Below are 24273 nucleotides of genomic sequence, written 5' to 3'. Positions count from 1 at the left end.
CCTGGTCAGCTCCTCAAAGAACTCTATCATGCTTGTTAGACACAATCTGTCCTTCACAAAGCCATGCTGACTGTCCCTGATCAGACCATGCTTCTCTAAATGCCCATAGATCCCATCTCTAAGAATTTTTTCCAACAGCTTTCCCACCACAGACGTAAGGCTCACTGGTCTATAATTACCTGGACTATCCCTACTACCTTTTTTGAACAAGGGGACAACATTCGCCTCCCTCCAATCCTCTGGTACCATTCCCGTGAACAATGAGGACATAAAGATCCTAGCCAGAAGCTCAGCAATCTCTTCCCTCGCCTTGTGGAGCAGCCTGGGGAATATTCCGTCAGGCCCCGGGGACTTATCCGTCCTAATGTATTTTAACAACTCCAACACCTCCTCTCCTTTAATATCAACATGCTCCAGAACATCAACCTCACTCATATTGTCCTCACCGTCATCAAGTTCCCTCTCATTGGTGAATACCGAAGAGAAGTATTCATTGAGGACCTGGCTCACTTCCACAGCCTCCAGGCACATCTTCCCACCTTTATCTCTAATCGGTCCTACCTTCACTCCTGTCATCCTTTTGTTCTTCACATAATTGAAGAATGCTTTGGGGTTTTCCTTTACCCTGCTCTACTTTGTTTACCCCACCCTACCCTGTTCTACTTTGAGAACGCTATCCCCTCTGTAAAGAGAAGGGGCTTGAGAGCAGGTGCAGGAAATGAAGGAGGTCGCCAGGAGGGCTCCATTAACCACAGTGCCGACAACAGATTGAAGGGCCGAATGATCTCCTTCCGCTTCTATTAGGCTCTTGTGACCTTTCGCTGGAACTGAATTTGGACGCACACGATAGTTTATCGTCGAAGTGCGTGTGAGTTTAGTAAGTAGTCCAGTAAGTTACATTCCTGGAGGCGGGGTGGCACTGGGAGGGGCGTGGGTCTGCCCCCTGTCCCGGAGTGGAGGGGTGCTTCACCCGCACCCTCCCGGGAATTGACTAACCTTCCCAGAGAGTCGGCAAGCGTTCCGCAGTCTCTCTTTCGAGAAAGTGGGTGGCGCAGGGAGTCTCCGAGTGCCGCAGGTAAGCGTCCGATTAGCTGATCCGACTGTGTTGCGGGGAACGTCTGCGGCACCGCTCGGCTTCCCTGGAGCGGGAGTTCCCGGACTTTGGCTGTGGACGTGGGCGGACGCCGGTTTTTACAAGGGCAGCTGAAGTGCGGAGATGCCGGAGTTTGCCGGCGTCGGAGGGCAGGTCTATAGCATGAGGTGCGGGGCGGAGGGAAAATCCCCTGCACTCCGGGTCGGCGGCATTCACAGACGGAGGAAGGTAGGAAAGAGGAGGCGAGCCCGATTGGTGTGGGGGCTTTGGTCTGTGAGCCCCCTCCCCGCCCGCTCCGTGGGGCGGAGACACCTTCTCGGCGTTTGGGTGTGGTGTTTGAAGCCTGGATCCCGTGGAGGGTGGAGGTCCTGCTCGGGTCCGGGTTGTGGACGGGGGCGGATTGTCGGCGATTGACTTTACCCGTGCCCCCCGGGACCTGATCCCCCTTCCCAGAGTGTACGCGGGACCGCAGTGTGCGGCTCACGGCACCCTGTGGGTGAGAAACGCTGTCAAGCACCCTGCGAGCAACTGGAACACGGGGAGTCGGGTCCTGGGTGACACCGAGAGATCCAACCGGGGTAGAGCGGCACTGCGGCTCAACCTGTGGCTGCAGGTGGGCGAGAGGGGAGGCGTGGATGAGGGGTCCTTCACCGAGGAGGGGAAGAGTGGATGAGGGGTCCTTCGCTGAGGAGGGGAGGAGTGGATGGGGGGTCCTTCACCGAGGAGGAGAGGAGTGGATGAGGGATCTTTCACTGAGGAATGGGTCTGCGATGCTTTGGCGGGGAGGATGTCTTTTCCTGGGCTCAGGTAATGCGGTGGGGGAATGAGGTTCTTTAAGGGACAAGCGCCTTCTCCCAGGAACCAGTGGTGTGAATGTATTCTATTGAAGTAAATCTGACTCCTGGTCTGTAGAGTTTGTATAGCGTGAAAACAGGCCCTTCAGCCTGTCTGGCCCATGCAAACAAGATGTCCCATCTGAGCTAGTCCAATTTGCCTCAGTTTGGCCATCTGAACCTTCACTTGCCCCATCAATGAAATGTTCCTGCAACCTGCGGACACACTTTCAAGCACACTTTGTCGCATGTTCTCAATATTTATTTATTTATTATTATTATTTCTTTCTTTTTGTATTTGCACCATTGTCCTTTGCACACTGGTTGAATGCCCAAGTTGATGCGGTCTTTCATTGATTCTATTAGTTATTATTCTATTATGGAATTATTGAGTATGCCCACAAGGAAATTAACCTCATGCTGTATGTAGTGACATAAATGTGTTTGATAATAAATTTACTTTGACCTTTGAAACTTTTCTAATCGGAAGACTGTCTTTTCAAAGTTGTTGTTGTACCTGCCCCAGCCACTTCCTCTGGCAGCTGATACCACCCTGTAAGGAAAGAAAAGTTGCCCCTCGAGGGCCTGGGTTGTTTGGCTGCTGATGGTGTTGGTACGTTACCCACAGGATGGACTCCTGCTGCAGCATTTTCTGTTCATTTTTGTCATCTGCTCAGTTAGCTATAGATTCTGGGCACAAACAACTGCTGTGCCCACAGAACATTGTAGCTGGGTGGAAGGGAGCAGCAGTTAGGCCACTGGTGCCAGGAACCCTGGCTTTTGGTGACATTGGTTCAGTAACGCTCAGGATGTCACTGGAATTTCCAGCAGTACAAGCTCAGCTGGCCAGGCAGTGCCTATGTGGAGAGACACAGTTGGTATCTCGGAGCTGAGGAAAGTTATAAATCTGACATGTTTGAATTGGCAGCGAAGGGGGAGGATAGGGACGAATGAGGGCATGCTGGAGATAGGGTGGAGACCGCAGAGACTGGATGACACACGTGGCTGCGTCACTCAAGCCAGGCTAGTGAAGAATTGTTCAGTGCAGCTGTTCTGTCGGGAGATGTCAGCAGAAGATGAATGAATTCTGATAAAGAGACTGTGGCAAAACTGGTGGAGTTGTAAAACGCTGGAAATATTTGGCAGGCAAGACAGCATCAGTGAAGAGAGAAATAAAGGAATGTTTCAGGTTAGTGATCTTTCTTCGGATTGGGCCACTTCTGACACAAACTGGAAAGTTTGTGGGTTATCTGTGGGTAGAAAGGTTGGTTGTAGAGCTTCATGTTGAGTCTTGGGGGGTGAATTAGTTTAATATTGTCCCATGTACCTAGGCACGGTGAAAAGCTTGTTCTGTAAACTGCTCATACAGATCAATTTATTACAGAGTGCTTTGAAGTAGTATAGGAGAAAACGATAACACAATGTGTAAAACCTACGGAGAATGTGCATTCCAGTAACAAGTTGAGATGCTGTTCCTGACAATTTATGTTGCATTTCATGGTAGCAATGTTAGATTTCAAGAACAGAGATAGAGTGCAAGGGGAGTGCAGAATTAGAGTGACAGGCAACTGGAGCTCAGTCTGGATTGAATGGAAGTATTCTGGAAAACAGCCACCCGATCTCCTCTATAACCATATAACAATTATAGCATGGAAACAGGCCATCTCGGCCCTTCTAGTCCGTGCCGAGCGCCTACTCTCACCTAGTCCCACCGACCTGCACTCAGCCCATAACCCTCCATTCCTTTCCTGTCCATATACCTAACCATCTTGTCCTTAACCTTATTGAGAATTATTACCTGTTATTACTACTTGGTGTTGGACTCAACTGGATATGGTAGGCAATTTCTGTTCCTTCAAGGGCATCACTGGACCAATAAAAAGTTATGTTTCTGCTAGTAATGAGTGACCAGGTTGTTGAATTTACGTCAGTGAAAGACCACATAATGAGCAGCGAATGCAGTGAATGCGCTAGATTGTACGATGGAGTGGAAGGTGGGAAGAGTTGCATCTCCTGGGGTTGAATGTGGAAGTGCCATTAGATAAGGTGTGTTTGCTGAAGATGAAGGAGTGGATCAGAGGGCTGCTGCTTCAGAATGCCGGAGAAGGGGAGGGCAAAATGTGTTCGGTGATCGGAATCCTGTTCAAGGTGGCAGAGCTTACAGAGTGTTATGTGGACACTGGTGGGGTAGAAGATAAGAACAAGGGGGCCTTATTCTTGTTCCAGCCTATAAGAAGGGGTGAAAACAGAAATTGTAGGCAATTGTAGGGATGCAATAATTCTCGCAGAGAGCAGGTCACAGTTAACGAGTCAGGTAAACCTCAACACAAAAAATGCTGGTGAACGCATCAGGCCAGACAGCATCTACAGGAAGAGGTACAGTCAACGTTTCGGGCCAAGGCCCTTCAGCTAGTCCTGATGAAGGGTCTCGGCCCGAAACATCGACTGTACCTCTTCCTAGAGATGCTGCCTGCCCTGCAGCGTTCACCAGCATTTTTTGTGTGTGTTGCTTGAATTTCCAGCATCTGCAGATTTCTTCGTGTTTAAGGTAAACCTCAAGATCGCTGGTGAATGGGAGGAAGCAGGGTGCAAGTCCAGATAGCTGTGGACTGCATAGTCATTGTTAACTGTCCCCTGAGCTGGAGGTAGAGAAGCTGAGAATGGAAAGAGTCAAAAATTAGAATCAGTTTTATTCTGGGACCACCAGTGAGGTGGTCTGTTATGTGAAACTTGTATGCAGTACAGTGCAAAGGCATAAAGTCACTGTAAATTAGCAAAACGAATAAATACTGCAAAAGAAGAATAACAGAATAGTAATCATGGGCTGTTCAGAAATCCACTGGCGGAAGAAAAGCTGTTCCTGAATTGTTGTGTGTGGGTCTTCAGGTGGTAGTAATGAGAAGAGGGCATATCCCAGATGGTGAGGATCCTTCTCGAGGCACCAACTCAAGATGTCCTGGATAGTGGGGAAGGTTGTACCTGTGACGGAACTGGCTGAATCTGCAAACCTCTGCAGCCTCTTGCAATCTTGGGCATTGGAGCCTTAATATTAATAACTTAAAGCCTTATGCAACCAGTCAGAATGCACCTGTAGATATTAGTGAGTGGGAACAGCGTTGAAACCTTGAGTTCGGTTGCTAATATAATCAGCAGCGTAAAGGGCCAGGCCAGAGTTAGACTGAAGTGGACCATTCCTGGAAAAAAAGTGTTTCTACAGAGCGGTAGGTCTCTGGAATCCACTGGTGGAGCCGGATATGATCGAGGTGTTTAAGAGGCTCTTAGATGGGGACATGAATGTGCTGAGAATGAAGAACTATGGACCATGGCAGGCAGTGACTAGTGGGGTACCACAAGGCTCAGTGCTGGGACCCCAGTTGTTTACAATATATATTAATGACTTAGACGAGGGAATTAAATGCAGCATCTCCAAGTTTGCGGATGACACGAAGCTGGGTAGCAGTGTTAGCTGTGAGGATGCAGGGTGACTTGGATAGGTTAGGTGAGTGGGCAAATTCATGGCAGATGCAATTTAACGTGGATAAATGTGAGGTTATCCACTTTGGTGGCAAGAACAGGAAAACAGATTATTATCTGAATGGTGGCCGATTAGGAAAAGGGGAGGTGCAACAAGGCCTGGGTGTCATTATACACCAGTCATTAAAAGTGGGCATGCAGGTACAGCAGGCGGTGAAAAAGGCGAATGGTATGTTGGCATTCATTGCAAGAGAATTCGAGTACAAGAGCAGGGAGGTACTACTGAAGTTGTACAAGGCCTTGGTGAGACCACACCTGGAGTATTGTGTGCAGTTTTGGTCCCCTAATCTGAGGAAAGACATTCTTGCCATAGAGGGAGTACAAAGAAGGTTCACCAGATTGATTCCTGGGATGGCAGGACTTTCATATGATGAAAGGCTGGATTGACTAGGCTTATACTCTCTGGAAATTAGAAGATTGAGGGGGGATCTGATTGAAACGTATAAAATTCTAAAGGGATTGGACAGGTTAGATGCAGGAAGATTGTTCCCAATATTGGGGAAGTCCAGAACGAGGGGTCACAGTTTGAGGATAAAGGGGAAGCCTCTTAGGACTGAGATGAGGAGAAACTTCTTCACACAGAGAGTGGTGAATCTGTGGAATTCTCTGCCACAGGAAACAGTTGAGGCCAGTTCATTGGCTATATTTAAGAGGGAGTTAGATATGGCCCTTGTGGCTAAAGGTATCAGGGGGTATGGAGAGAAGGCAGGTACAGCGTTCTGAGTTGGATGATCAGCCATGATCGTACTGAATGGCGGTGCAGGCTCGAAGAGCCGAATGGCCTACTCCTGCACCTATTTTCTAAGTTTTTATGTGTAGACGGAAGGGATTTGTATAATTAGGCACCAGTAGCTTAATATCCTTTAAATGGTACAGTGTTGTGGTCTAAAGGGCATTTTCCTGCCCTCCTCCTGTAACACAAGACAGTTCGGGCTTCGCTTGGACCATGTGACTTCCCATAGCTGCACCTTTGATCCGGTGTAAGGGAATGTTGAAGGAAAAGTTGTTCAACATGAGACTGAATTTTTCTCTCCAGGACTTTGGAGATTCGGGGGCAACCTCAAAGAATTTATAAAGTTCTGAGATGCAGGGGCAGGGTAAATAGTGAGTCTTTTTCCCAAGGTGGAAGTGTCAAGTAACAACGGTGGAGGGGGGGGAGGAGTTTAGAGGTTTGCAAGGCACGTTTTTTATTATATAAAGGGTGCTATGTGCTCAGTACATTCTGCCAGGAGAGGTGGTGGATGTTTCAGAGGAACTTAGACAGGTACATGAAGAGGCAGAGGTCAGCTTAGTTTGGCATTATGAGCGAAGAGCCTGTTCCCGTTCTGTACTCGGTTTCATTCAGCCAGGAGGGAGCGTGGTGGTAAAAATTGGACATGTGCTCAAGCAAGAAGTAAAGGACTCTCAGACTGTGCTGGTGTGGGGTGGAGGTGGAAGGGGTTTGGATGTGAGGGTAAAATGAGCTGTTTGGGATGAGGGAGCTGTTCAAGTGTCATCGATATACATGAAGCAGACTGGACTGGGGAGAGGAATAGAGTGAAGGAGGTGGTGAAGCAAGACAAGTTGAAGTTATGAGCCCTTTGGGACAGAGCTGCTTATGGACCTTGGGGAGGGGGAGGAGCTGTGGTGAAGAGTCTGAAAGAAAGGAAAAGAGTCATCGGCGGGGAAACGGTGCCAGTCCTCAGTGGTGGGGTTGTGGTCCAGCGGAAGGTGTGGGTAACAGCAGGACCACCACTGTGAGCAGGTTTGACGATGTCTGGGTCATGCACTATCATGAGGGCAGCTTGGTAGCATAGTGGTCAGCACAATGCTTTATGGTACCAGTAACCTGGGTTCAATTCCTGTCACCAACCCGTGACCATGTGGGGTTCCTCCTGGTGCTTTGGTTTCCTCCCATAGTCCAAAGACTGGATTGGTCATGGACAAGAATAGGCTATGGTTAAATTGGGGTATTGCTGAAGGGTGGGGCTTGAAAGACTGGAAGAGCCTAATCTGCATTGTATAAATAGATAGATATGAATCAGGGTGACAGAAAGCTGCTCCAGCTGTGATTCCATCTGATCTGAACCCAGATGCTCTCCTGTTTCCCTCAGCACCCCTTATCTCTCTCAGCACACCTGCTTATCAACAGTCTCTGGCTCATAGATGTTCAAGAATTCTGCTCTCACCACTCCTTAGAGAATTTCCAAATGCACAGGGCCCTCGTCTCATGTCTGGCTCACCTTGCTGACCACTGACTGTTCAACAGCGAAACATGATAAACCTGCAGGGGTACGAGGGAGGCTTCAGGGTCACAGGGATCAGCTGAGTCAGTGGGTGATGACATGGTTAAATGTGAAGCAATCCACTTCCATGCACGACATGGAAGAATGTAAATTCTGAGCAATGTCAAAAGAATTCTCTGTGTATCACAGTGAGGAACAGCATTGCTCATCTTGTCCACGCTGACTATCACCCACCCATTTACACCAATCCCACGTTAACCCCATTTCTTTCATTCTCCCCACTTTCCCAACAACTCCACCCCTCACCCACTAGGGGCAATTTACAATAGCACGGTTGGCAAAAACACTCTCTCCAGTAACCTTTAAGCTATGAAGCTGCCAAATCACACCAAATAACACGTAAAAATACACAGCTTATATAAAGTAGAAATAGCGTATGTACAGTGTAGTGTCACAGGAATCAGGAAGGCAGCTTGCTGAGCACACTGATAATGGTGTGTTAGGCTGAGTCGTCAGAGTTTGGGTGGTGCAGTGGCCCCCACCCTCCGGGCCGCGACCGATACCGATCCGCGAAGAATGCAGGGGTACAGCGGTAGCCTGGAGGCACACAGCACATCTTTAAGAAAAAAGCCGAAATAAACATGCTAATTAATTAGGCGACATCACCTCTGATCTGGGCCAAAAATTACGTGCCGGATGGCACCTAGTTAATTATCATGTTTATTTTGGCTTTTTTCTTAAAGATGTGCTTTGTGCCTCCTGGCTACCGCTGCATTCTCCGCGAATTGGTATCTGTCCGCAGCCTGGGGGTTGGGGTGGTAGGACACTGAGGTGTCATTTCATCATCATCTGTTTCCATCAGGGCAGGCAGCTCATCGTCTCCTATGACTGCCCGCCTCGACGTTGAAGGTCGAGGTTCGTCGTCTGCTGTGGCTGATGTGGAAGGCTTGCTTGACTGCTGAGCCTCGCGCATTTTTCTATCATACAGTTCTTTGTAAGCACTCAAACCATCTTGCAAATATGCCCTAAACCGACGTACCCTTTCAAAATTAAAGTTGTACTTCATCATTGCAGCGAAAATCTCACGCAGTTGCTTTATGTTCAGTTCCTGGACGACTTCACTTTCGCTACTGAATTCAGTTTCAATTGTTATCCTTTCCTCTTCCAATTAATTGCATCAGCTCTTCATCTATCAGTTCTTGGTCATGGGATGCCAAAACCTCTTCAACATCATCTTCGTCAGCTTTCACAAGCCAAACTCACTTTGTCCTTACTTGGTTCACCACGATGGAAACGCTTAATTATGTCTAGTTTTACGCTACGTGCAACACGCCTACGAGCTCTTTTAGGCTTTTCCGATACCTTAGAACTCATCTTGCTAATGGCTGCTCACAGGCACGTGTTTAAGCAATGCCGGCAAGAATACCGTTCTGAATCCGGGGGAGAGCGGCTGCTCGAGGCGCGCGCTGCCTTTTTTATCACGCGCTGCCTTTCCTCGTAACAGTGAAAATACCTTCTGTTAGCGAAAACAGGTAACTAATGTAGGTCTTTTGTAACAGTGAGGTTTCGTAAAGCAAACATTTGAAAAGTGGGGGACACCTGTATATGGATTTCAGCAAGGCATTTGATAAGGTACCCCATGCCTAGTAAGGAGGCATGGAATCCAAGGGGACATTGCTTTCTGGATCCAGACTGGCTTGTCCACAGAAGGCAAAAAGCGGTTGTAGAGGTCATATTCTACGTAGAGGCCAGTGTACAGTGGTGTGTCTCAGGGATCTATTCTGAGACCCCTACTCTTTGTGATCTTTATAAATGACCTGGATGAGGAAGTGGAGGGATGGGACCCTGGTCAGATCCCACTTGGAGTACTGTGCTCAGTTCTGGTCTCCTCGCTACAGGAGGGATGTGGAAATGGTGCAGAGGAGATTTACAAGGATGTTGCCTGGATTGGGGAGCATGCCTTATGGTTGAGTGAACTTGGCCTTTTCTCCTTGGAGTGACGAAGGATGAGAGGTGACCTGATAGAGGTGAATAACATGATGAGAGGCATTGATCATGTGGATAGTCAGAGGCTTTTTCCCAGGGCTGAAATGGCTAACAGGAGAGGGCACAGTTTTAAGGTGCTTGGAAGCAGGTACAGAGGAGATGTCAGGGGTAAGTTTTTTACCCCTGACATCAGAGAGCGGTGAGTGCGTGGAATGGGCTGCCGGCGATGATAGTGGAGGCGGATACGATAGCGTCTTTTAAGAGACTCCTGGACAGGTATATGGAGCTCAGAAAAATAGAGGACTATGGGTAACCCTGGATAATTTCTCAGGTAAGGGCATGTGCAGTACAGTTTTGTAGGCTGACGGGCCTGTATTATGCTGTAGGTTTTCTATGTTTCTATATGTAAAGAGCCAGTGACAACCCTGGGAGGTCACAGTCATTTGGATTCCAGGAAATGTGGTCAATTTTATAATGCAAGAAATGGGACAACAGTCTGACAGTACTGTGAAATTCATCTAATCTGCTTCACTAATCTACAGGCTCACTTTCAAGGACTCTTTACAATTTATCTTCTCGGTACTTTTATTTGCAGTTTGTTGTCTTTTGCACATTGGTGTCTGTCAGTCTTTGCCTGTGTACGTATAGCTTTTCATAAAATTCTATTGTATTTCTTTGTTCCTTGTAAATGCCAGCTAGAAAATGAATTTCAAGGTAACATATACTGTATGTAATAAAATTCCTTTGAGCTTTGACATTTCTTGGACAGGGCACTTTTCAGCTCTCTGAAATGATTCGATGGAATCAGCAAAGGAGAGCATGCAGGGCCTCCTAGTCCAAAAGGTCTGAGTTTTGCACACGTTCCATGTTAGGTTCTGAAAACAAGCAGTGGCTGGGATGAATACACAGCCCCAGAGACTTGAGGTTTTGACATATCTGCCATCTACTGATGTTGAGGTTGATTTCATGTTGCTGGGTCCATTGCCAGGATTTATCAAGCGTGGCTTTTGTCTGAGTGGATGATCCATCAGAGTCATTTGGGGAGGTGAGTCTGTGCAGTGACAAGCCTTGTAAACTTTGTCACACCACTTCCCAGGGAATGCAGCAGGCAGATTGCTCAACGAGGTGAGGGACACCCTTGGCAGCCTCAACCAGTGAGGGGCTGGATGACTGGCAGCAGAGACAGGCCAGTTCTTTGCCACAGAGTTGGAGCCCATAGTCCTGGATTGTAGTCACCATATAATCAGCGGACTTTTCATAACTGCCCCCAGGAAGAGCGAGACCTGTGTGCAGTCAACAGCGCAGTCAGTATCATTGTGAAATGCTGTGTTCAGAATAATGCCTTGCATACCCCAGGGATGGCTGCCTGCTGATCTGATCCACTTGGGAAGTGTAAATGTCGTGGCTTAGGTTGGAATATAGGCACAATGAAACTGAGTGGATTGTCATGTAGGATTATCATCTGATACTGCATGTTTGTTTACTTTGTGGTGAGGAAACTTCAAAAGGAGAATAGCTATTATTTGACTTGTACTGTGTATTAGTAATTTGAAATTGAGCATAGCAGAGAGATGGAGTCTGACATGAATGTACTTGTAGATACTTGGGTATGTCACGTGACCGGCAACAATGAATATAAATTTGAGGCAGGTTTTATAAAAACAAACAAACATTTATTGAACTTTGCTTAAAAATAGCGAAATGTATTTAAACGACTAACTTAACCGGAATTTAACTGCTATACGGCAACTCTGGAACAGTTCTTAAAAGGGTAAATGCAGAAACAGTTCTTAAAGTGTAAATTCGAACACAGTTCTTAGAATGGTAAATTCGAAAGTCCAAGAGATTTATACAGCCAATTAGGAGAGACTTCCCTGAAGTAAAGAATTCCTCGAAGACGTCACGTTACTGCTGATCCCAGCCGGAACCTGCCTTGTCCACAGGATTCACGACGATGGAAATAAAACAGTTTAAAAGAACTGATCTTTTCCTCTGGCGAATAGACACTGCACTATCCTTCCTATTTTAGCAGGTGATATCTCAGTTGCAGGTCACTTTTACTTAAATGAAGATTCAATGATCATCTCCAAAACCGCCAAACGAAATCAGCTTTACTCGACTCGGCGAATTCCTGTACTTTGGTAAGGTCTTCACTCTCCGATACTACTGACAATGGAAAGCAGAACTCCATTTTAAAACAAAACTGCGTCATCAGCCGAATACACAGCAAAACGGAGTATCTAAACTGAAAACTAACTGCGTCACCAGGGGTTTCCCTTTTATTTACCTGTTGAGAACAGGTCATCATGTGACCTCACTGGTGGGAAAATTACGTCATGTGACCTCCGCAAGACCATTACATCATCCTCATAAGACAGTCACAAGATATCCATGAAGTATGTAACAGGTACAATCTCTTTATTGTGGATCAAGACTTAGTTACAGTGGAAATTGATGCTTGTAAACCTGTCATTGAACATATAAATTCAGGTTTATCAGGGATACAGAGGAAATAGATTGTTGTGATTCCATGTGGGAAATGCTAGAGACCAGAATGTTCCAGACAGACATATCAGGACTTCATCTTTGTACCTTGGAGAACTCACCTCAAGGTTAAAGAGTCTTAGAAGGAAATCAGCACCTTTAGCCAACCTGGTCTAAAATGCCCATATAAGCTAATCTCAAATGCCAGTGTTTGGCCTGTGTCTCTCTAAACCTTTCCATCTGCTCAAATGTGGATGTTGCAGTTTGGAGAGGGTTATCCAGGTGGTTGGTGCTGCTTGTTGGCGGTGGTCAGAGGGAGGAGGTTGTGGCTCTGAGACACAAGATGCCCCGAGTCACGATGCCTCACCCTCAGTCTTCAACTTCTGACAGGTACCTGGCGCTTGCTGGCTGTATCATTAAGAGCAGTGAAAGTAGGGGAGTGGCTAATTTGCCAGTACGAGGTCGATGTGACTGAAACAAATACAACGTCGGTGGTGGGGAAACTGCTGGAGTCAGTTATCAAGGATGTGATAACAGCACATTTGGAAAGCGGTGAAATGATCGGACAAAGTCAGCATGGATTTGTGAAAGGAAAATCATGTTTGATGAATCTCATAGAATTTTTTGAGGATGTAACTAGTAGAGTGGATAGGGGAGAACCAGTGGATGTGGTATATTTGGATTTTCAGAAGGCTTTTGACAAGGTCCCACACAGGAGATTAGTGTGCAAACTTAAAGCACACGGTATTGGGGGTAAGGTATTGGTGTGGATAGAGAATTGGTTAGCAGACAGGAAGCAAAGAGTGGGAATAAACGGGACCTTTTCAGAATGGCAGGCAGTGACTAGTGGGGTACCGCAAGGCTCAGTGCTGGGACCCCAGTTGTTTACAATATATATTAATGACTTGGATGAGGGAATTAAATGCAGCATCTCCAAGTTTGCAGATGACACGAAGCTGGGTGGCGGTGTTAGCTGTGAGGAGGATGCTAAGAGGATGCAGGGTGACTTGGATAGGTTGGGTGAGTGGGCAAATTCATGGCAGATGCAATTTAATGTGGATAAATGTGAAGTTATCCACTTTGGTGGCAAAAATAGGAAAACAGATTATTATCTGAATGGTGGCCGATTAGGAAAAGGGGAGGTGCAACGAGACCTGGGTGTCATTATACACCAGTCATTGAAAGTGGGCATGCAGGTACAGCAGGCGGTGAAAAAGGCGAATGGTATGCTGGCATTTATAGCGAGAGGATTCGAGTACAGGAGCAGGGAGGTACTACTGCAGTTGTACAAGGCCTTGGTGAGGCCACACCTGGAGTATTGTGTGCAGTTTTGGTCCCCTAATCTGAGGAAAGACATCCTTGCCATAGAGGGAGTATGGAGAAGGTTCACCAGATTGATTCCTGGGATGGCAGGACTTTCATATGAAGAAAGACTGGATGAACTGGGCTTGTACTCGTTGGAATTTAGAAGATTGAGGGGGGATCTGATTGAAACGTATAAGATCCTAAAGGGATTGGACAGGCTAGATGCAGGAAGATTGTTCCCAATGTTGGGGAAGTCCAGAACGAGGGGTCACAGTTTGAGGATACAGGGGAAGCCTTTTAGGACCGAGATGAGGAAAAACTTCTTCACACAGAGAGTGGTGAATCTGTGGAATTCTCTGCCACAGGAAACAGTTGAGGCCAGTACATTGGCTATATTTAAGAGGGAGTTAGATATGGCCCTTGTGGCTACGGGAGTCAGGGGGTATGGAGGGAAGGCTGGGGCGGGGTTCTGAGTTGGATGATCAGCCATGATCATAATAAATGGCGGTGCAGGCTCGAAGGGCCGAATGGCCTACTCCTGCACCTATTTTCTATGTTTCTATATATTGTTTACAATATATATTAATGACTTAGACGAGGGAATTAACTGCAGCATCTCCAAGTCTGCGGATGACATGAAGCTGGGCGGCAGTGTTAGCTGTGAGGAGGATGCTAAGAGGATGCAGGGTGACTTGGATAGGTTAGGTGAGTGGGCAAATTCATGGCAGATGCAATTTAATGTGGATAAATGTGAGGTTATCCACTTTGGTGGCAAGAACAGGAAAACAGATTATTATCTGAATGGTGGCCGATTAGGAAAAGGGGAGGTGCAACGAGACCTGGGTGTCATTATACACCAGTCATTGAAAGTGGGCATGCAAGTACAGCAGGCGGTGAAAAAGGCGAATGGTATGCTGGCATTCATAGCAAGAAGATTCGAGTACAGGAGCAGGGAGGTTCTACTGAAGTTGTACAAGGCCTTGGTGAGACCACACCTGCAGTATTGTGTGCAGTTTTGGTCCCCTGATCTGAGGAAAGACATTCTTGCCATAGAGGGAATACAGAGAAGGTTCACCAGATTGATTCCTAGGATGGCAGGACTTTCATATGGTGAAAGACTGGATCGACCTGGCTTATACTCTCTGGAACTTAGAAGATTGAGGGGGGATCTGATTGAAACGTATAAAATCCTAAAGGGATTAGACAGGCTAGATGCAGGAAGATTGTTCCCAATGTTGGGGAAGTCCAGAGCGAGGGGTCACAGTTTGAGGATAAAGGGGAAGCCTTTTAGGACCAAGATGAGGAAAAACTTCTTCACACAGAGAGTGGTGAATCTATGGAATTCTCTGCCACAGGAAGCAATTGAGGCCAGTTCATTGGCTGTATGGCGGGAGGAGAGAGAGCAGCGCGCCGTGCGCGTGCGCAGCCCTCCAGTGAAAATGATATCGTATCCGTTAAATAGGGGCCGTGGACAATTCTGATTTGATGGAGACAGATGTGAAAGAACAGAGGAACATCTGGAGAAATTTCTGAAATGCCAGTTTGCTGCTGTTGTTACTGTGCGATCAAGAATCTTCCAAAGGGAAGGCCTCAAAATCCCTGGCTTTGCCTGCTGCTGGCGACCAAGGCTGAGATCGAAGCGTTCGGATAGAGATGGTGCTCGGTACTCAGTGTTGGAGGGCTGATCAGAGCTCGAAGTTTTCAGACGACTCAGAGTCGGACTGTAGTCGGGCATGGCAGGGAGAGTTTTCTTCCTTCTCCCGTCTGCGTGAGATGTGGGACATTCGAGAGACTTTGGATTTTTTACTGTGCCATGGCCTGTTCTTCATCAAGTTATGGTATTGTTGCACTGTTGTAACTATATGTTATAATTATGTGGTTTTGTTAGTTTTTTCAGTCTTGGTCTGTCCTGTGTTTTGTGATATCACACCGGAGGAAATATTGTATCATTTCTTAATGCATGCATTACTAAATGACAATAAAAGAGGACTGCGTGTCTTCATAATCTAATATCTAAGAGGGAGTTAAATATGGCCCTTCTGGCTAAAGGGATCAGGGAGTATGGAGAGAAGGCAGGTACAGGGTTCTGAGTTGGATGATCAGCCATGATCATACTGAATGGCGGTGCAGGCTTGAAGGGCCGAATGGCCTACTCCTGCACCTGTTTTCTATGTTTCTATGTTTCTAAATGGAGAGACCACGTGGCTGTTTCCTGCTCGGGTTCTGTCTTCCTGTCATGATCATGTTAATCTTTTACCTCAGTGCCACTTTCCTTCCCTAACCACATACACCCTATTCCCTAACATAGTTACCAGTCGATTCCCTGAATATCATCAGCAACTGGGCTTCTACAGTGCTGTGGTTGAGAATTCCCAAGAATTCCCAAGATGACAGGCTCCCTGGAAGAAGTAGTTTCTTCTCCTATCTGTCACAGATGGTCAGCTCATAATTTAGGCTGCTGTGTTTCTGTATACCTTGGCAAGCTCTCAGAATTTTACAACATTTCAAAGAGATTGCCGCATTCTTCTCTATTTGTTCAGAGTACAGACCCAGACTGCTTAATTCTGCTTAGTGCGACACAACTCATTCTGCCTCACGGCAGGACTTCTTGGCATGAGTTCCTCGGGCAGTGTCTGGGTCCAGCCATCTTCAGCCGCCTCATCAGTAACCTTCCTTCCATCCTGAGATCAGAAGTGGGTACGTTTGCTGATGAATGTGCAACATTCAAGTCTCCTCACAGATCCTCAGCAAATGAAGCAGCCACGCCTGCACGCAGTAAGAACTGGATGATATTCAGGAATGGGCAGGTAATCTGTCAGCCAAAAAAAAAAGTGCCAGGCATTGCCTATCTTCACCGGGAGAGAGTCTAACCACCTACTCTCGGCCTTCAGTGGCATTGCCATCCATGAGTCCTGACTGTCATCATCCTGAGGAACATCAACAACAGTACCAGTCACATAAAACATGCAGCTGGGGCTGGTGACTCAGTCACTTCCTGATGCCCCCTTGGTCTTCCCACCAGCTACCTGATCTTCCCACCATCTTCCTGATGCCCCCTTGGTCTTCCCACCATCTAGAGACCATAACTCTGGTGAAATGGAGAGTACTCCACTTGCTGGATGAATGCAGCTCCAACTCTAAGTATCATCCAAAGTGTAGCCGCCTACATAACCTGGCCGCTGTCTATAATCCTTCCCATCACCGCGGAGTGTGCATGCTCAATACGTGCAGCTGTCACTTTTTCATGCACGGGATGGTGAGTTTATGGAATGAACCAGCAGAGGAAGTGGTTGAGGCACAGAGGGGTGGGTCTTTGGGAGAAATAGGTCTTGCATGGAACTGGGACTAGTTGTGTAGGCACAAGAGCCTGTATCCACACTGTGTTGTTCTGTGACAACACTCGCAGACTTTCCAGCTCTGTCACTAAGGATAGAAACTGCAGGATCACCATCACCTGCAGGTTCCACTCCAGATCACGCACCATCCCAACATGGAAATGCTTCACAGTTAGTCTCCAGCACCGGCTTCAAGTCCTGGAGCTCCTGCTGGGTGGAGCACTGCAGATGCAACGTCACCAGTGGGGCTGCAGTGCCACAAAACAACAAATTTCAGTGATTACAAAGCTGATTTTGACGTGCTGTCATTAACGTGTAAGGATGATAACACGCACGCACACAGCGAATAGACTTTGTGTTGGAAATAATTCAGAAGATGAGTGGCTCAGGTGGCTGAGTTGTTCTCTGGTCTTGACAATTTATTTGCAAACGTTTCGTCACCATGGTTCTTTTGGTGTACAAAAGTATGAACAGGCTATTGGACAAGATCAATGTAGCCTACACAATCCAATGTGGAGACTGTAGCAAATGTTATGTTGGCCGAACTGGGAGAAAACTATCGACAAGGATCCATGAGCATGAGCGGGCTGTAAAGTGACATGATCAGCTGTCCCTGGTCTCTACCCATGAAGATTGAGGGGACACAAATTCAACTGGGCATCAGTGAAAGTCATGGTGCAAGCAAACATGTGAATTCCTAGAAGCGTGGTTTTCCGCAAACAGTTCTATAAACAAACATGTAGACCTCAATCCCATTTATGATGGAATGTGAGCAAAGTTCCATACCATAACGCACAAAGTTCACCCAACAACCAATCAGCAGTGGGATTTCCCCCTCACTTCAAAATTGAGTTTCTGAAATGACATCCAATCAGCTCACTGAAAAGTATATAAAGGCCATGCATTCGGAGAACACACCGCAATCAACAACACACGTCATGTTTCCTTGTGTGGTGATGAAACATTTGCCAGTAAATACAAAGATCGGCAAACAACTCAACCCAAGCAGTTTGTTTGGGGTTTTATATGGTGGAGCTGTGGTCATACAGAACAGGAACAGGCCCCTTCAGCCTTCCCTGCCATTCCCAAACATCAAACCCGCTCCACACTCATCCCATTTTCCAGCCCTGGCTCTTTGATGATTAGATTATGAGGACACTCAGTCCTCGTTTATTGTCATTTAGAAATGCATGCATTAAAAAATGATATGATGTTCCTCCAGAAAGGTATCACAGAAACGCAGGACAAACCAAGACTAAACTGACAAAACCACATAATTATAACATATTGTTACAACATTGCAAAGCAGTACCGTAGTTTGATAAAGAGCAGACCATGGGCACGGTAAAAAATAAGTCTCAAGTCCCGATAGCCCCATCATCTCACGCAGACGGAAGTGCCGCAAACTTGCCGATGCATTGGAAGCACCCGACCACAGCCGACTCTGAGTCCATCCAAAAACTTTGAGCCTCCGACCAGCCCTCTGACACTGAGCACCGAGCACCATCTCTGCCGAGCACTTTGATCCCGCCTCGGCCGCCAAGCAACAAGCAAAGCCGAGGACTCGGGGCCTTCCCCTCCGGAGATTCTGGACCACACAGTAGCAGCAGCAGCGAAACAGGCATTTCAGAAGTTTCTCCAGATGTTCCTCCGTGCTCTCACGTCTGCCTCCATCAAATCAGGATTGTGGACGGCCCCTACTTGATTCAAGTAGTTAGCTACATACTTAAGCGTACTGCCTCCACCACCATTATGCTCCAGTTTGCAACCATTCTCAGGGTGGGAAACATTACAAATTAATCTATTTTCTTTTCCCTCTCATTTGTTTCCTTATCTCTAAACTCCATCTTTATTTCCCTCTCATTTTTTCTTTTGGTTTATACTGTAATCTGACCTTGAATTAGCTGTTGTGTGTTAGACTTCCTGAGTAAGACTTTGCCTGCCTCAAGGAGGTTTCACTAAGGGGCCACCCAACTGCCTGGCTTGTTCAGGTTAGTCTCAGATGTCTGTGAAGGACACTGGATCAAAATGGTCCGTATGCAAGACTCGTAGGATGTTTCTGAGCAACTACCTGTGCAGTGAGCGGAGCACACAGGACAGGGTAAAGGCTAATGTGGTCCTGGGGAGAGAAGGATGTGTGTATAGGGTGAGAAAGTAGACAGTCAGTCTTTGGAAGTTCATAAGTCTGTTGGGCAAAGGGATTATTTCCTGTTGCTAAACTTTATTTCATTAGTAAAATACAAAATGATAGACTGAGCTCTTATTAATTAAGTAATTGTCCCTTTTACTAAAACTAAAATCAGCATTAGCTCTTTGTTGTTTTACAGGAAATGGAGCTGTGGAAGATGTGGTTCTCATTTCTGATTGTCGCTCTGTGGGCAGCTGGCTGTCAGGGTAAGAGACTGAGCTTCTCCCTGTAACTGTGACTTCCCATTCCTGGCATTGTTCCAGTGCAGAGCTCTTTGGCGAGCGAGAACTTGCCTGTTATGAGCTGTGGCAGTGTTGAAGGCCCAGGCACACCCAGTGTGGGATCTCAGTGGTGGACTGTCCAGGAGTCTCTTAAAAGACCCTATCATATCCACCTCCACCACCGTTACCGGCAGCCCATTCCACGCACTCACCACTCTCAGTGTGAAAAAAAACTTAACCCCTGACATCTCCTCTGTACCTACTTCCAATCTCCTTAAAACTGTGCCTTCTTATGCTAGTCGTTTCAGCCCTGAGAAAAAGCCTCTGACTATCCACACAATCAATGCCTCTCATCATTTTATACACCTCGATCAGGTCACCTCTCATCCTCTGCCGCTCCAAGGAGAAAAGGCCGAGATCACTCAACCTATTCTCATAAGAAATGCTCCCCAATCCAGGCAACATCCTTGTAAGTCTCCTCTGCACCCTTTCTATAGTTTCCACATCCTTCTTGTAGTGAGGTGACCAGAACTGTGCACAGTACTCCAAGTGGGGTCTGACCAGGGTCCTATAAAGCTATAACATTACCTCTCGGCTCTTAAATTCAACTCCACAGCCAATGCACCATATGCCTTCTTAACCACAGAGTCAACCTGCGCAGCAGCTTTGAGTGTCCTATGGACTCGGACCACATGATCCCTCTAATCCTCCACACTGCCAAGTGTCTTACATTAATACTGTATTCTGCCATCATATTTGACCTACCAAAATGAACCACCTCACACTTATCTGGGTTGAACTCCATCTGCCACTTCTCAGCCCAGTCTTGCATCCTTTCAATGTCCCGCTGTAACCTTTGACAGCCCTCCACACTATCCACAACACCCCCAACCTTTGTGTCATCAGCAGATTTACTAACCCATCCCTCCACTTCTTCATCCAGGTCATTTATAAAAATCATGAAGAGTAAGGGTCCCAGAACAGATCCCTGAGGCACACCACTGGTCACCAAACTCCATGCAGAATATGACCCGTGTACAACCACTCTTTGCCCTCTGTGGGCAAGCCAGTTCTGGATCCACAAAGCAATGTCCCCTTGGATCTCATGCCTCCTTACTTTTCCAATAAGCCTTGCATGAGGTACCTTATCAAATGCCTTGCTGAAATCCATATACTCTACATCTACTGCTCTTCCTTCATCAACGTGTTTAGTCACATCCTCAAAAAATTCAACCAGGCTCGTAAGGCATGACCTGGCTTTGACAAAGCCATGTTGACTATTCCTAATCATATTATGCCTCTCCAAATGTTCATAAATCCTGCCTCTCAGGATCTTTTCCATCAACTTACCAATCCCTGAAGTAAGACTCACTGGTCTATAATTTGTTGGGCTATCTCTACTCCCTTTCTTGAATAAAGGAACAACATCCGCAACCCTCCAATCCTCCAGAACCTTTCCCGTCCCCATTGATGTAAAGATCATCGCCAGAGGCTCAGCAATCTCCTCCGTTGCCTCCCACAGTAGCCCGGGGTACATCTCATCCGGTCCCGGTGACTTACCCAACTTGATGCTTTCCAAAAACTCCTGCACGTCCTCTTTCTTAATATCTACATACTCAAGCTTTTTAGTCCGCCGTAAGTTATCCCAACAATCGCCAAGATCCTTTTCCGTAGTAAATACTGAAGCAAAGTAGTCATTAAGTACCTCTCCTCCATTTCCATACACACTTTTCCACTGTCACACTTGATTGGTCTTTTTCTCTCACGCCTTATCCTCTTGTTCTTCACATACTTGTAGAATGCCTTGGGGGTTGTCCTTAAACCTGCTCACCAAGGCTTTCTTGTGGCCCCTTCTGGCTCTCCTAATTTCACTCTTAAGCTGCTTCCTGCTAGCCTTATAATCTTCTAGATCTCTACCTAGTTTTTTTGAACCTTTTGTAGACTCTTCTTTTCTTCTTGACTAGATTTACAACAGCCTTTGTACACCACGGTTCCTGTACCCTATCATCCTTTCTCTGTCTCATTGGAACGTATCTACGCAGAACTCCACGCAAATATATCCTGAACTTTTGCCACATTCCTGCCATACATCTCCCTGAGAACATCTGTTCCCAATTTATGCTTCCTAGTTCCTGCCTTGTAGCTTCATATTTCCACTTACTTCAGTTAAATGCTTTCCGAACTTATCTGTTCCTATCCCTCTCCAGTGCTATGGTAAAGGACATAGAATTGTGATCTCTATCTCCAAAATGCTCTCCCACTGAGAGATCTGACACCTGACCAGGTTCATTTCCCAATACCAGATCAAGTACAGCCTCTCCTCTTGTCGGCTTGTCTACATATTGGGTGAGGAAACCTCTTGAATACACCTAACAAACTCCACCCCATCTCAGCCCCTTGTTATAGGGGAAATTAAAATCACCCACCATGACAACTCTGTTTTATTACACCTTTTTAAGAATCTGTCTACCTATCTGCTCCCTGTTACTATTGGGAGGTCTATAAAAAACACCCAGTAGAGTTATTGACCCCTTCCTGTTCTTAACTTCCACCCACAGGGACTCCATGGACAATCCCTCCATGACTTCCTCCTTTTCACCACCGTGACACTATCTTTGATCAACAGTGCCACGCACCCACCTCTTTCGCCGCCCTCCATGTCCTTTCTGAAACATCTAAGGCTTGGCACTCTGAGTAACCATTCCTGCCCCTGAGCCATCCAAGTCTCTGTAATAGCTACAACATCATAGCTCCAAGTACTGTTCCACGCTCTAAGCTCATCCACTTTGTTCATGATGCTTCTTGCATTAAAATAGACGCATCTCAAACTATTGGTCTGAGCGTGTCCCTTCTCTATCACCTGCCTATCCTCCCTCTCACACTGCCTATGCTTTCTCTATTTGTGACCCAACTGCCCCTTCCTCTGTCTCTTCAGTTCAGTTCCCATCCCCCAGCAATTCTAGTTTAAACTCTCCCTAAAAGCCTTAGCAAACCTCCCGGCCAGGGTATTGGTCCCCCTCGGATTCAAGTGCAACCTGTCACGCTTGACCCAAAAGAGGTCCCAATGATCCAGAAATTGGAATCCCTGCCCTCTGTTCCAATCCCTCAGCCACGCATTTATCCTCCACCTCACTCTATTCCTGTACTCACTGTCGCACGTTCTCGAATCCATCTGAAAAGCCCTGATTCTACATCTGGCTGCATTACTTCAAGCAGCTTTGGAACTCCCCAAGCAGATTGGAATTCATTTCCAGGCGCCGATATCGCTGGCAGCTGTGGGAGGGGCTGGGTGGTAACTGCGAGGTGGGAGGAGCTGATCCTGGAGATGGCGTGGCTCCGAGACAGGGGAAGCTACAAAGGTGAATGTGAGAACGGGGGAAGTGATATGGTGGCAGGTGAACCAGGAGTGGGCGTGGTGGGGGGTAAGAAGCAAATGCGGGGGCAATGAAGAGAGAGGCTGATGAGAAGAGGAAGTGACAGAGGGAGGAAGGTGTGTGCAGGTCAGCTGGGATACAGGCCATGAGAGAGGTGAACCAGAAGGAGAATGGGGAAAGAGCTGGGATGATGCAAAAAGAGTTTGTCAGCCCTGTACTCAGCCCACTCATTGAAATTATTTTTTTCAGCAACCTTGCCTTTGTGGTGGACGTACCTTAGTTGGGTGGTCAGATTTGATCTCTGTCTCTGCCTTGGGTTTTCCTGATCTGATCTGACTCTCTTTTCTCTTCAGGCAATCACTGCATCGCCAGTCAATCAAAAACCTGCACTGAATGTATCAGAGTGGCTGCAGACTGTTCGTACTGTGCTGACAAGGTATGTTCCCCAGAGTACAGACCCATTCCCGAGCCACAAACGGCTCCTGGCTTGAGTCAGGAACGTCAGGTTGATTTTGAAGAGTTTAATTAAATGTTGTCACTCCTGCTTTGAACCAGGTGTCTGATCAAGACACTTAAAAGAACATGAGGGATACCTGTTGCCCTCAGCAGCAGTACGATGGTTTGCAAACAACAGGCTGTGACATTGAATCGACGACAAAGTCACTGTGAAGAATCTTTCAGCCTGAAGGTCACAGCAGAAGCTGTGGGACAGAGCTGCTGTCAAGCCTTTGTAAAGTCATACATTTACTCACTCACAGGGGCAGCAAGGCATGTGTAGTAATGTCGGATATTGTATCCGACTTGTCTGATGCCATGAGGCTAAAGCCAGTCAGGGGGCATCTGTGGAGACCAAAGGAGGGTTAGATTCAGGTGAGTGGGAAAAGAAGGGTGGCTTAAATTGCAGAGGAGTAGAGAGAGAGAAAACAGGGAAAGGCGACTATAGGGCGGAGAGCGAAGTTGTACAGGTAACGAATGCATTCAGTGCTGTCTAGTTAATATGTGAACAGGAGCACACAAGGTGACAAAGTACACAGGAACTTGAGATACAGAGCATAGCATTGGCTGGAAATATCCAAAAAAAATTCAGTCAGCATCTGTGAGAGAGAAAAGCTGAGTTACTGTTCTTTGGAGCTGGACAGTTCTGACACAATCAGGTTTGGCTGGCTATGGGAAATAGTTGAGTTTAGTATTGCAACATGCCAGGATGGAAGATGTGGTGCTGAATAAGGTCAATGTGTTTTCCATCAGATAGTGAAAGGACTTGATCTGAAACTTCCTCCCAAACTTCTCTCTCCACAAATGCTGTCTGACCTGCTGAGTGTTGCCAGCGCAAACTGTTTTCAGTGCCCATGATACTGAGGCCAGTGTGATACTGTCCTGGCCCCAGTCATTAGCTCCTAGTTCTTTTCACGGTTGAAGTGCGTGTAGCACTGTTTGTTTGGGGATGGGGTTGTTGGTGTGAAGTGGGCTGGGAGAGAGATTAGCTGAATCAGGCAGAGGTGGAGTTGAATTCGAATGGCTGAGACAGTGACCTTCACCTTCCATCCCATTCCACAATTAACTGGAAAAAGAACAGAAGCTGGAAGAGTTTGTTTGGCCCTTCAAACCTGCTCCACCATCCAGGAAGGACTTAGCTAATATCTTCCCTCTGCCGTCTCCCCACAACCCTCAGTTCTTCTATAATTTATGCTTTTC

General features: G+C 46.9%; 1 protein-coding gene across 2 annotated transcripts in view; it reads left to right on the top strand.

The window, feature by feature from the left end:
- The first annotated feature begins 1025 nt into the window (after positions 1-1025).
- The window catches only part of itgb4 (integrin, beta 4), a 146251-nt gene continuing 123003 nt past the window's right edge, over positions 1026-24273 (top strand). The window contains exons 1-3 of one of the 2 annotated variants that reach the window (XM_072242036.1): positions 1026-1075; positions 19123-19189; positions 22932-23014. In XM_072242036.1, the coding sequence (XP_072098137.1) occupies positions 19126-19189; positions 22932-23014 (147 nt within the window). In that variant the 5' untranslated portion in view covers positions 1026-1075; positions 19123-19125. Of the gene's footprint in view, positions 1076-1115; positions 1322-19122; positions 19190-22931; positions 23015-24273 lie in introns of those variants that run through there. The other variant, XM_072242035.1, reaches the window with a different exon arrangement.

Source organism: Mobula birostris, chromosome 24 (genome assembly GCF_030028105.1).
Source record: "Mobula birostris isolate sMobBir1 chromosome 24, sMobBir1.hap1, whole genome shotgun sequence".
NCBI lineage: Eukaryota > Metazoa > Chordata > Chondrichthyes > Myliobatiformes > Myliobatidae > Mobula > Mobula birostris.
Note: the sequence above shows the minus strand (reverse complement) of the source record. Positions and strands in the feature narration are given on the sequence as shown.